The 13,324-nt window shown below is 40.2% G+C and overlaps 1 protein-coding gene and 1 non-coding gene across 3 annotated transcripts in view; one reads left to right on the plus strand and one right to left on the minus strand.

Annotated features, from left to right (window-relative positions):
* The window catches only part of LOC121380408 (ras-related and estrogen-regulated growth inhibitor-like), a 30,087-nt gene extending 17,493 nt beyond the window's left edge, over positions 1 to 12,594 (plus strand). For both annotated transcript variants that reach the window (XM_041509208.1, XM_041509206.1), the window contains exons 3-5: positions 8,869 to 8,925; positions 10,339 to 10,412; positions 11,232 to 12,594. In XM_041509208.1, coding sequence (XP_041365142.1) covers positions 8,869 to 8,925; positions 10,339 to 10,412; positions 11,232 to 11,648 — 548 coding nt within the window. In that variant the 3' untranslated portion in view covers positions 11,649 to 12,594. The remainder of the gene's footprint in view (positions 1 to 8,868; positions 8,926 to 10,338; positions 10,413 to 11,231) is intronic.
* Positions 5,727 to 5,865, minus strand: LOC121382398. The gene has a single exon (XR_005959167.1). It is a non-coding gene; the product is annotated as a U4 spliceosomal RNA (small nuclear RNA).
* Positions 12,595 to 13,324: the final 730 nt, after the last annotated feature.

Genomic DNA, 13,324 nt, shown 5'->3' on the forward strand with positions numbered 1-13,324 from the left:
ACCACACAGATACTGAGAGAGGAAACCCGCTGTCGCCACTTTATGGAATCTTCCAGTTGTCCTTTAGTAACGTGTGGTGTGTGTGTGTGTGTGTGTGTGTGTGTGTGTGTGTGTGTGTGTGTGTGTGCGTGTGTGTGTGTTTCTTGCAAAAGCGTGTCTCATGATGTCTTGTCCCATGGTGTCTTGTCCCATGGTGTCTTGTCTCATGGTGTCTTGTCCCATGGTGTCTTGTCCCTTGTCTCATGGTGTCTTGTCCCATGGTGTCTTGTCTCATGGTGTCTTGTCCCATGATGTCTTGTCTCATGGTGTCTTGTCCCATGGTGTCTTGTCCCATGATGTCTTGTCTCATGGTGTCTTGTCCCATGATGTCTTGTCTCATGATGTGATAATCAATATTTAATCTTCTCTTCCTTTGTGTTATTTATCAACTTGTCAAAAATAGCCATACATATCCTTGAGCTTTTGCGCTTTATGTGCGGTCAGTCTAGGATCGATCCCCGTCGGTGGCCCATTGGGATCTTTCTCGTTCCAGCTAGTACACCACGACTGGTATATCAAATGCCGTGGTATATGCTGTCTTGTCTGTGCGATGGTGCATATAATAGATCCCTTGCTACTAATGGAAAATGTAGCGGGTTTCCTCTCTAAGACTACATGTCAAAATTACCAAATGTTTGACATCCAATAGTAGATTATTAATAAATCAGTGTGCTCTGGTGGTGTCGTTAAACAAAACAAACAAACTTTTCATAACAATTGTTTCATAAGGCTGGGTTTTGGTTTTAAAACCATATTTTATTGTCAGAATCAGGGCCGCTTATGTCTCTTGGCGAGGGGTGGGGGGGGCGTTCAACTTTCAAAAGAGGCATATATATTTAATAAATCATTGTGCTCTAGTGGTGTAGTTAAACAAAACAAACTTCGATCAGTCATTTTGGAAAACGTTTGCACATTGAAATTGTTATACATAGATCAACCAATACTCTCTCCGGTCACGCGTTCGTTATAAGCGATGCACGTCGGAATGTGAAATATTTTGATTATTAGTTCAAAGTATACGACTGACCTTTTGGTTTATTTGGATTGGAAATAGATTTTTCGTATCTTGATGTTAAAGTGTTGTGAAAATAAACAAGGACTGTGGAATTTATATCCGAAAATCAATGTCTGACATTTGTGTCGAAATGTATCCAGGAAGGCACCACGCAGTGATGTGTGTGTGTGTGTGTGTGTGTGTGTGTGTGTGTGTGTGTGTGTGTGTTATGTGTGGGTGTGGGTGTGCAGTTTGTTGGAGGGGGGGGGGGGTTACCGATGAAAGTTTCTAGAATCATAGCTTACCACCATTAGTATAAAAAACAAAACGAGAAAGATAAAAACAGTAGTTTTTAATTATTGACGCCTTATAGCCCTCTATTACCCCTCCCATCCCGAAACAAACCCCTGTATAGGGTCAGCAATCAGAAACCCGTGGAGTATAATCCACTGGAATATCGTTAAATATTCATTCACTCATCCATAAATCCTTCCTTCCATCCATCCATCCATCCATTCATTCACTCATCCATCTATTCATTCACTCATCCATCCATTCATGCATTCATTCATCCATTCGATCGATCACTTTTGCTCCCCCCCCCCCCCCCCCCCCAGTTATGTACATTTCTAGAAAAATCAGTGGTGCAGTGGTTATACCATTAGGTTTAAGTCTATCAGGTACCGGGTTCATATCCCTTTGTCTGTTCCAAAGTAAAATTTATTTTCTTTAACAACACCACTATATTTATTAATCACCGGCTATTGGATGTCAAAAATTGAATAATTCACACATGTAGCCTTAGAAAAAATCCTCACCATTTTTTTCCCATGAGCAACAAGGGATATATTACATGTACTTTTCCACAGACAGGACAGCACACACCACGGCCTTTCATAGGGCACCAGTCAGAGAATGCGCCCACTGAGGGGATTCGATCCAACGAGCCGTACACCCCAGGCTGGAATTCAGTGATAAAGCGAACTTGGTGTAATCACCAAAACAAATTAACACGAAGAAAAGTTAAAATTTGTTTTCTTTAACGACTAGAGCACATTGATTTATTAATCACCGGCTATTGGATGTCAAACATTTAGTAATTCTCACATATAGTCTCAGAGAAAAACCTTTAAAAAAAATTAAAATTATTATCAGCAACAAGGGATATTTTATATGCACGTTTCCCCACAGACAGGACAGCACATACCTCGTCCTCTGTTTGGGCCGGGAATAAAGCCCAGTCAGAGAATGAGTCCACTGAGGTGATTCAATCCTACGACCCATGCTCCCCAGGCGGGAATTCGGTGATAAAGCAGAACTTGGTGTAATCACCAAAACAAATGAACACGATGGAACGTGGAACGGAGTAATGACTCTACTTCTGCTATCGGAGTATTTGACAACTCCAACAGCATTTCGACCAAATGGGAGATTAATTAAGAGTCCCCCCAGTGATAAAATTAGCCCACTGCACGCATGCTGAACTCATCAAGTGCCGCGAAGTATCTGGAATTAGGCATTCGAGATAACGGTATCGGTTGCAATTATATGACACCAGTGGCGTGTTCAGAAGACCGAGCGCTCGCGAACAATTTAACTGGTACCGTCGTCTTCTATCAGATCACATTCACTTAATGTTTTAACGAGCTACTCTCGATTCACTAATATCAAAACCTATATTAGCTCGGCCATTTACCTTTCGACCGACCGTTCAAAATTGCGCCAAATTCCCTCAATCGAAATTGCGCACCCTTTTCTCTTTGGCATTTAACTGCTCCGTTCAAATTCCATAGCACCACCACCACCCCCACCCGCCTGCTACCGATTTGATCGGGCTGCTGGTGCTCCCTTGCACCTGCCAGTGCAGGCGGTCCCTCCTCTCCCCTCCCCCCACCTTTCCTGTCGTGCCCACGACAGGCGTGCGCTACAACAGCTTGTTCTGAATGTGCACGTAAAACCCTATGACATGACATGACTTAATGTTAGGCGCAAAAACCAGTCTGGCGAGCGACCGCGACCGCGATCATTCATTGACCTGAACATGTCACTGGTCTGCGGTGATTAAAAACAAATGTTATTGCATATAATTATACGAAAGGATTGGGCACAAATTATTCAACTTACGAGACCATATGCTGCTTTTAGCCAGACAAACAAGAAAAACGTGTGCTTGACCAGTTTATGCGCTTCAGTGACTACACTGGGAACAATAAAATGTTTTGTGAACGTTAGCATCACACGGTGTCGCAGAACGCAGGACAGATTCTATTGGTTGTACTATACGAAATAAAATTCCATAGGCGGGAATCTTACTGCATGTGGTTAAAACACTATATATATATGCAATATATCAACCAAATTGTGAACCGTAAATATTAATATTCCAACCCCTCTTCCATAGTATTAATTGAAAAAAAAAAAAAAAAAATCTTTCGTGGTTCATTTTCGAGATCACCGGATGTTTTTCAAAACCCCCACTTTCACACACATAAAAAAGCGTAGTATTTTTTTTACAGGTGCCCGGATCATGTTTCAACCACATGGCTACTTGACACAGTGGTACAACATAAAATAAATCTGCATACATTTATTGCCCATATAAATACAAAAATTGACAACAAACATTGTTATATTTATTACCAATGGCAGGTCTGGTTGTATTAACTGCTCTATCAAAAGTCCGGTGAACTTTGACCCGACCGGTTGTTATTTGGTTTTGCACTACCTATAGGGAGACACGTGTATAGTTAGCGACTTTAATTGTTTGCCACTTGTATGTAGATCATAATGGGGCATAAATTAGATTAGTGTTCAACAGTTGGGCCAGCCGATGTTATAAATTAAACCATTGCCAGTGTTCTGATCTCCAACCTGTTGCGATAACTTGCCGTCTTGTGCTACGTCACGCCCAGTTTGAGCCACACAAATGCCGAGATTAGGATAAGGCGTCAAGACTTTCCTTTTGATGGGTTTCACTGTAACCAGTTACCAGAGCTTGACCTCCGACAGCCGGTGAACTCCGGGGTCAAGGGGGCGGGTGGTAATTTATTGGAGATGATAATAATTTATTAAGGGTGGTAATTTGTTAAGAGATAACAACAAAAAGTCGCAAAGGACGATTGATTTTATGTGTCTGTTGACGTCGGAGATAAAGAGCATGAAGATTTAAACACAACATGTGGTTGATTTAATAGAAACGCGACCCAAGAACGCACTCACACAAACCATATGCTTGCTAAGTCACCCATCAGTCGACGTGGTGATCCAGTCACAGGCGCATGGGTCGAAACCCACCTGCGAACTTTTAAAAATATATTTTGGGGAAAATAAAGGCATGACCCGAACCCCAATAGAAATTTCTCTCGCCACATCCCCGCATTCCTCCATTCATCAGTTCCTCCATTTATCCATCCATCCATTCATACCCACCCGCCCACCTATCCATCCGTCCGTCTATTCATCCAATATATACACCAATCCACCCATTCACAAATACAGCCATTCATTCCTCAAACCACCCACCCACCCATCCATTCACTATATACATCCATCCATCCATCCATCCATCCACTATATATATCAGTCCACCCATTCTGAAATCCACCCATTCATTCCTCAACCCACCCACCCATGGCCCACATGTCCCCACCCCCGGTACACCAGTGCATGTATTCGGACAAATTATAATGAGCAGGGAAACTCCACCGTACACGTAGGCTATCCCCTACCGTTCCTACCAGTTCCTATCAAATATCCAACAATTTAAAATATATTTCTCAAACTTTGCTAATGATAACGTATACTTTTGAACATGGAAGAAGTTAGATCTTAATCCAGGTTTTGGCTTTCAGAGGTGTGCTGATCCTATGCCATGTAGCTTATTTCCCCCCGTCTGTAAATGGAAGGTTTCTTGCAGTTTTCCGTGTATTAAACATGCCACTGTCAGGCATTAGTGTTAGTTGGTGATTAATGTTCAACACATAGATCTAGAGGATCTGGAATTCATAATCCTTAACAAACTGATAACTATAATTAAATGTGTATATATCTGACTCATAATACTTCGGGTTTCAAATGTTTTAACATCACGTTCCGGGTAAACCATGTGATTAATAGTTTACGATTGTAAAACTTGTAAAACATTTGGATAAACAATTAACCAATAGTCTGTGTCGCTGATGCGCGAACAATCTAGGATCGACTCCCGTTGGTGAGCACATTGGGCTATTTCTCGTTCCAGCCAGTGTAACAAAGGCCATGGTGTATACTGTCCTGTCTGTGAGATGGTGCATATAAAAGATCCCTTGCTGTTAATCGGAAAGAAGTGGCGATAGCGGGTTTTCTCTCTCAATATATATGTGGTCCTTAACCATATAACCGTAAATAAAATGTGTTGAGTGCGTCGTTAAATAAAACATTTCCTTCCTTCCTTGAAACGGTGAACTATTCTTTAAAAAAATAGACGAGCTCGTCTCTCTAACCGTTATTTCTTAGATTTACGTGCATTTTTTAAAATATGAAATACATTTTGTGGTACATATGTATTAGAAAAACCAGAATGGCCAAAAACACTTCGAATGTATGGAAATGAATAATGTGAACAATTGAGATATAATATGCAGTAGTCTTTAAATAGTAGGGTCTGTTTCGGAATCGATTGAAATGAAAAGTTACTATTTTAATTGTTAATTTGCCCCCGTAGGGGCTATCAAAAATTGAACGTGCCGCCCAATTAAGGGCGTCCGTTCGGGGTATTGGGAATAGTTTTCAACTAGCAATAACCACGCCTCGGATAAACCTCACTGGCTATGGTATCGCCACTGCGCAAAGCTAATGAAATACCGGTCAAGCACAGTATATAAAGCCAGAGTAAACCAATTGGAAAGAGGTGTCTTGAATATTCTAAACGTGATCGCATAAATTAACTTTCAGATTTTAAATACTATAATATAAGGTATCAGTTAGCAACTATTTAGTTGCTATTTCTGCTATTAAAACATGATGTAATTTTTATATTAATCATACTGATTATTGTTGTTTACAGTTTAACTTCAAAACGAAACAAAAATCAATATTACGTATCCTTGTCGCTTGGTAAAGGTTTCTTTTTCTGTTTAACGACACCGCTAGAGCACACGTGTTGGTTTATTAATCATCGGTTACTGGATGTCTAGTATTTTGTAATAGCATATAGTCTTGGACAAAACCCGCTACATTTTTCCATTAGCTGCAAGTAATCTTTTATAAAAATTTAATATGCACTTTTCCACATGCTGGATTTGCAACACATTCCACGGCCTTTGTTATATACCACGGTCATGGGGTACTGATTTAAAGTGTCAAAATATCCATATGTTAAACACCAAATAGCCGTAGTGTAATATGGACAGAGGGAGCGTTAAACACATATTCCTTTCCCATGTACCCATCCATTCAAACCACTTACCCATTTATCCACCCATCCATCCATCCACCACACACCCATTCATTCATCCATTCATCCATATACCAATCCATGCATCCATCCATTCATACATACATCCACCCACCTACCCATTCATTCATCCATCCATCCATCCACACACCCATCCATTCATCCACATCCATCCATCCATTTATCCATCCATCTATCCATCCAGTTATCCATTCACCATCCATTTATCCATCCATCCATTCATTTAAATGCATCCATCCTTCCATCCATCCGTCCGTCCGTCCATCCATTTATCCATTCATCCAAACAGCTACCTTTCCATCCATTCATCCTTTTATCCATCCACCCATCTACCGTTCCGTCAATATATTCATCCATCAATTTATTTGTCTACCCATCCATCCAACCATCCATCATGCAACCATCCGTCCATCCGTCCATCCATTTATCCACCCACCCACACATTCGTCCATTCTTCCTTCCTTCAGTCTATTCGTTCATTTACACACCAGTCAAACCACTTCTAAACACGTACTTTAACACTTCTGCTGTTCATCAGTTTCCAATCAACATTTTGTAGAATATGTGGTTCTAAACGCAACATCAGTTGTCATGTAACAATTACTTGAAAACAAAACAAGATATTTCAACAATTGTTTCACCAGAATGACTTTCTTGAACTCTGCTACGAAGCATTTGTTTTCTGGCAGTACAGTGGCATATATGTACTTGTTTATTCGCTATGTTCCTTCCCCTGTTCGTTTGTTCCAATAAGTGTGAGGATCCATCAGCTACGTGACTCCCTGCTCGCAGATTGGCGTCTGCTAATCCTATGACGCTCATACCTGGTGCGAACGAACACACAACAACAGACCGGCTATCCGAAATATTCCTTGGAAGTTCACGCGTTCCCAATCACTGATTAGACGTTTTGCTTTTCTTTAATTCGTCTTTCACATTCCTGTCTTTTTGTTTTTGAGCGTCATCACCTGTTAACATGAATTCCAGTCCCAAACGCAGCTAATCGTGTGAATCGAGGAACTAAAATATACAATTTGATACATCCCCCTTCCCCCTTCTTCCGACAGATATTAATGTCAGTTCGACGATGATGCGTGAATGTAAATATTATGGAGGTATTGTAACCTGGTATTTACAGTTCAGTTGTGAGTTTGGCAGTTGGCACCAATACGTTTGAAGGCGTAAATAAGGTATTGATGTTATGATCCTCGTGTACGATCCTCGTGTACGTATGATCCTCGTGTACATATCCTGAGGGGAGATTCCGGAAATGATACAGCATGTTAGAGGGAGGAATAGATACCTGAATGGTTATTGTGTACGTGGTAGCCCAGAGGATATCAGTTCAACGCAACCTTTCATGCAATACCAAATTACTGTTTTCATCTAGACGTACGGGCGCCGATTTTTGTAAGGAGGCAGGCTGGCTTTTGCCCGAATTAAACGAAAATGTCCAATTCTGGATAACAACATTTATTCATAATATTAGCATTACTACCAAACAGCTATATAGGGTTGCAAACGAATCACTAAGCATTTTTACATGGATGACAACTAATTTTGAGGGTTGAATGATGGAAATACATGTTAAAAAAGTCTCAGGGTAGCACATTTCCCCCGAATATCTCTATAATTTTTGCCCGAATTTGATGTTTTACTCCAGCCCCCCCCCCCCCCGTCTCGTACCCTTATGACTGTATTTAAGTTTGTCTTTTCTAATTTTGACTATTTAATAATAATAATAATAATAACAACAACAACAACAATAACTGCAGAAGCAACAACATCAAAAACAACACCAATAACAACAGTAGCAACTATTGGCATAAACAATGTTATCGCCATTTCCTGCTTAATCTCACCCCGTAAAGGGATGTTCACATATTGCAACGTGAAGTAACGATCTGTATCATAGGGTCGTTCCATTTGGTCCCATGTATAGTGCCCTCTTTTTGCATAATCCAGTTGCATAACTTGTAGCATGCGTCCGATTTAGCGATTTTCACATTACACAGCCATGATGACTGCGCGGGAATTTTAGCGGGGCGGGGGGGGGGGGGGGGGGGGGGTCTAGACTGTGGCAAGCGAGGTTTATGGGGGAGGGGTATCAAGACATTCTCCCCCGGAAAATGTATTGAAACAAAAGAGAACATTTTTTTGAGCAGGGAATGGGGTTTGGGCTTACACCCGGGTCACAAGGTACAAACGGTCACATGGTACGAGTCGTTGTTGTAAGTCGCACAGTGAGAACGCCTCTTTACCTTTAATAATTTTAGATCATCGATGCTCAGGAACTTTTGTAATAATTAATGTTTAAGTTATGGATAGCATATATTTCTATCTCTTACCTCAGGTAAACACTTGTTTTGTTTATTTTCAGCATTGGTTGTACGTTTTCTTACCAAGCGGTTTATCTGGGAATACGACCCAACACTAGGTAAGTAACAATCGTCAGTTTAAACATGACCTGTGAACGTGAATGAAATACAACATGATCAAGGGTGTAGCATAGTCTGGACCTGGGAGGGGATTCGAATATCAATCTAGCAGACCCTTTCGTCAATAAATTCTCTGGACACCTATATAAACAGCCTGGTGTTGCAATGTTACTGTAAAAAAAAAACCACTCAAAAAACGAAAACAAAACAAGAAAAAAAAAGAACCCAAAAAAACCCCACAACTGTTTTAACTTACCCCCCCCCCCCCCCCCCCCCCCCCCCCCCCCCCAGCCTACACCCAAGGTTATACTGGTTATAGCAATACTCATATCATCGTTTGTTTATGCATGTGCATGTATGAATATCGAAAATAAAATGTTTTTAGAGAAGATAGCTGAGATAGCCTGAAAAATATAAATTGTCTAAAAACCTAGGTACCAGTTTTTATATATAAAATGAATGTTCCTTGAAAATAAAATAAAGTTCGTGACAACTGAAAATGATTTATCTCGGGACAATATTCTGATAATAACCACTAACTCTTTTATTATCCTCTTTAGATATCGACACCACCTTCACATAACATAATAAGTTATATACCCCACTAAGACTTTTATTATCCTCTTTAGATATCGACACCACCTTCACATAACATAATAAGTGATATACCCAACTAAGACTTTTATTATCCTCTTTAGATATCGACACCACCTTCACATAACATAATAAGTTATATACCCCACTAAGACTTTTATTATCCTCTTTAGATATCGACACCACCTTCACATAACATAGTAAGTTATATACCCCACTAAGACTTTTATTATCCTCTTTAGATACCGACACCACCTTCACATAACATAGTAAGTTATATACCCCACTAAGACTTTTATTATCCTCTTTAGATACCGACACCACCTTCACATAACATAGTAAGTTATATACCCCACTAAGACTTTTATTATCCTCTTTAGATACCGACACCACCTTTACATAACATAGTAAGTTATATACCCCACTAAGACTTTTATTATCCTCTTTAGATACCGACACCACCTTCACATAACATAGTAAGTTATATACCCCACTAAGACTTTTATTATCCTCTTTAGATACCGACACCACCTTCACATAACATAGTAAGTTATATACCCCACTAAGACTTTTATTATCCTCTTTAGATACCGACACCACCTTCACATAACATAGTAAGTTATATACCCCACTAAGACTTTTATTATCCTCTTTAGATATCGACACCACCTTCACATAACATAATAAGTTATATACCCCACTAAGACTTTTATTATCCTCTTTAGATATCGACACCACCTTCACATAACATAATAAGTTATATACCCCACTAAGACTTTTATTTTATTTTATGTTTTTGTGTGTGTGTGTGTTTTCAGAATGTACGTACAAACATTCCACTGTGGTTGACGATGAATCCGTTGTCATGGAGATATTAGATACGGCTGGTGTGGTAAGTATTTAAATTATATGTTCTGTGTTTTGCAAAGTTAATCACCTTACAGCGTATCTTATGAATATTAAAACTGCGTATTAAATAAATAATGATAAAAGTTTTAGACGGGACATATTTTATATACACGTTGTAATCAAAGTTGCATTTTAATGTTAAACTGATATCCCTGCTTCCAAAATATATGTGGATACGTAGATATGAATATTAAGAGCCTATGCTATCTAAGTCATATCATCATATGATGTTACGACATTACGTAGTGGAGAATGTACGATGAAGTGTGAATTCATTTTAAACTAATTTACGACCTCTGATAGTGTTATAGGGTTAATATACTTTGAATTTAGATACGTTTTATACCAACATTTGCTAGACCCATAAGTGTATGAGACTGGAGTGAGGGTTGAGGGTCAGGAGGGGTCACCCCTCCCTTCCCCTCGATTGAGCAAAGTTTGTTTGGCAATCTGGCAAAAATGGTGGAGACGTTCAGTCAAGATGAACTGACCTAGAATCTTTTGACCATGTATTTCCATCATTGTTATCTTGATTCGGGCATTTTCAGTCAATTTGGGGGAAAACTAACCTCCCTCCCACCCCTTTAAAAAAAAAAAAAAAAAAAAAAAAAAAAAAAAAAAGACGCACAAAAAAACAAAAAAACAAACAAAACAAAACAAAGCAGAAAACAGCAAAGAAAAACAGAGGCCGTACGCCTATAACGAGACCCTCAAATCGTGTCCTCGGTATGATGTACCAAAACCAGTACCAACACTGATAAAACAAATAAATCAAACCAATTCATTTTTCAATTCATTGCAGCACGACGACGGCAGCATCCACCGGGAAGGGACGATCCGCTGGGCGGACGGCTTCGTGCTGGTCTACGCCATCAACGATCGCGACAGCTTCGACGAGATCATCAAGCTCAAGGAATACATTGACGACGTCAAACGGACGAACGTGCAGTGTGTGCTGGTGGCCAACAAGAATGACCTACTTCACGAGCAGACGATCGACGGGTGCGAGGGCCAGAGCGCTGCCCAGGACATGGCGTGCGCGTTCTTCGAGACGTCGGCAAGCGACGGCGGAGATGACATCACGGAGCTGTTCCACGAACTGCACAGGGAGATTAAGAGACGGAAGATTATCGAGACGAGGGGTAGGAGGAGGAGCTCCGCCCAGCAGGTGAGACACGTCTTCAACAGGATGCTCAACAAGATCGGAAGTACGTCATAGTAGTATATCAGGTGGTTGGTTGTCAGGACAATGGGATTTTTTTTGGGGGGGGGGTCTAACATGAATCCTGCGATTTTCTGGAACAGATAACAGAATGTTAAAGAAGATGAGAAGAACATCATAGTAGTATACCATGTGGTTGGTTGTCAGGACAATGGGATTTATTTTATTTTATTTATTTTTTCCTAATATGAATCCTGTGATTTTCTGGTACAGAGAACAGAATGTTGCACAAGGTCGGAAGTACCTCGTAGTATGTTATGTGATTGGTCGTCAGGACAATGGGATTTTAATTTTTTTAAACTAAATAATTTCCTGACATGAATGCTGTGATTTTCTGGAACAGAGAACAGAATGTTAAACAAGATCGAAGTACGTCGTAGTATATAATGTGGTTGGTTGTCATGACAATTGGGATTTTTTATTTTTTTTCCTAACATGAATGCTGTGATTTTCTGGAACAGAGAACAGAACGTTAAGAATGGAAGTAACTCTAGTTCTTTGTGGTTGGTCATCGTGATTTTGATTTATCCCAACACGAATCCTGTGATTTCTGTATCGGACAATAGAATGTTAAATAAGATTGGACGGTTGTCATGACAGTGGCATTTTAATTTATTCTAATACAAATCCTGTGATGTCTGGAACAGACAGCAATGTTCAAGACGATTGGATGGTTGCTATGACAATGTCATTTTAATTTTGTCTAACAGAAATCCTGTGATTTCTGGAACAGGCAACATGATGTTCGATACGACTGGAAGTACGTCGTAGTGGCTGTTATGGCGATAGAATTTTGATTTTATTCTAACACAAAATACTGTGATTTCTGGACCAGACTACAAAAATGTTAAATGAAGTTGAAAATCTGAAAGGACATTATGTCGCCACATGGTTCAGGCCCGTACGCAGAAATTTATTATGGGGGGGGGGGGGGGGGGGGGGGGGGCCCAAAGGGCCAGACTTTCTAGAGGGGTTCGGTGGCATGCTCCTCGAAAAAAACCCTGCATTCTGGGAAGTAAATTTGAAATGTTTCTTCATACAGTTCACATCCTCGGACTATTTTTTTTTTTTTTACACATCCACGGACGGACCTCGGCAGATTATCTGGGGTGCGTACGACCCCTCGCACCCCACCCCCCTGCGTACGGGCCTGTGGTTGTAGTTGCCTTGACAGCAGTTACAGAAATTGATGATGCTACGTAATATTGTGATCGCTATGACAACATATACGTCGTGACGTCACGGTGTTTGTGGTCTCCCATGACATACATTAGTGAGGGCCAGTCTGTCCTAAGATAAAATTAATTATGTGATGTCGTAACAGACAACAGAATATTCGTTAAGATGTTAAGAACTTCGTTGCGTCGTGTTTACATTGTTACACTGACAATAAAAGCTGTGACTGTTTTAGAAATACGTGTATATTGTGATTTTTGCGACCATGCATCATTAGAATATTTGTATGAAAAGTAATCTTTGTTTCAGGACACTTTTTGAACTAGGGCTATCTAACATATTATGGTTATTTTGACGCTTGGTCGATACGAAGAGTGAGAGGAAACCCGCTGCCGCCATATAAACTATTTATATCCATAAAGCAGCAATGGGCCTTTTATATATACACTTTCCCATAGATAGGGCAGTTCATACCACGACCTTTGGTGTACCAGTTG

This window comes from Gigantopelta aegis, chromosome 9 (assembly GCF_016097555.1).
Source record: "Gigantopelta aegis isolate Gae_Host chromosome 9, Gae_host_genome, whole genome shotgun sequence".
Taxonomy (NCBI): Eukaryota; Metazoa; Mollusca; class Gastropoda; order Neomphalida; family Peltospiridae; genus Gigantopelta; species Gigantopelta aegis.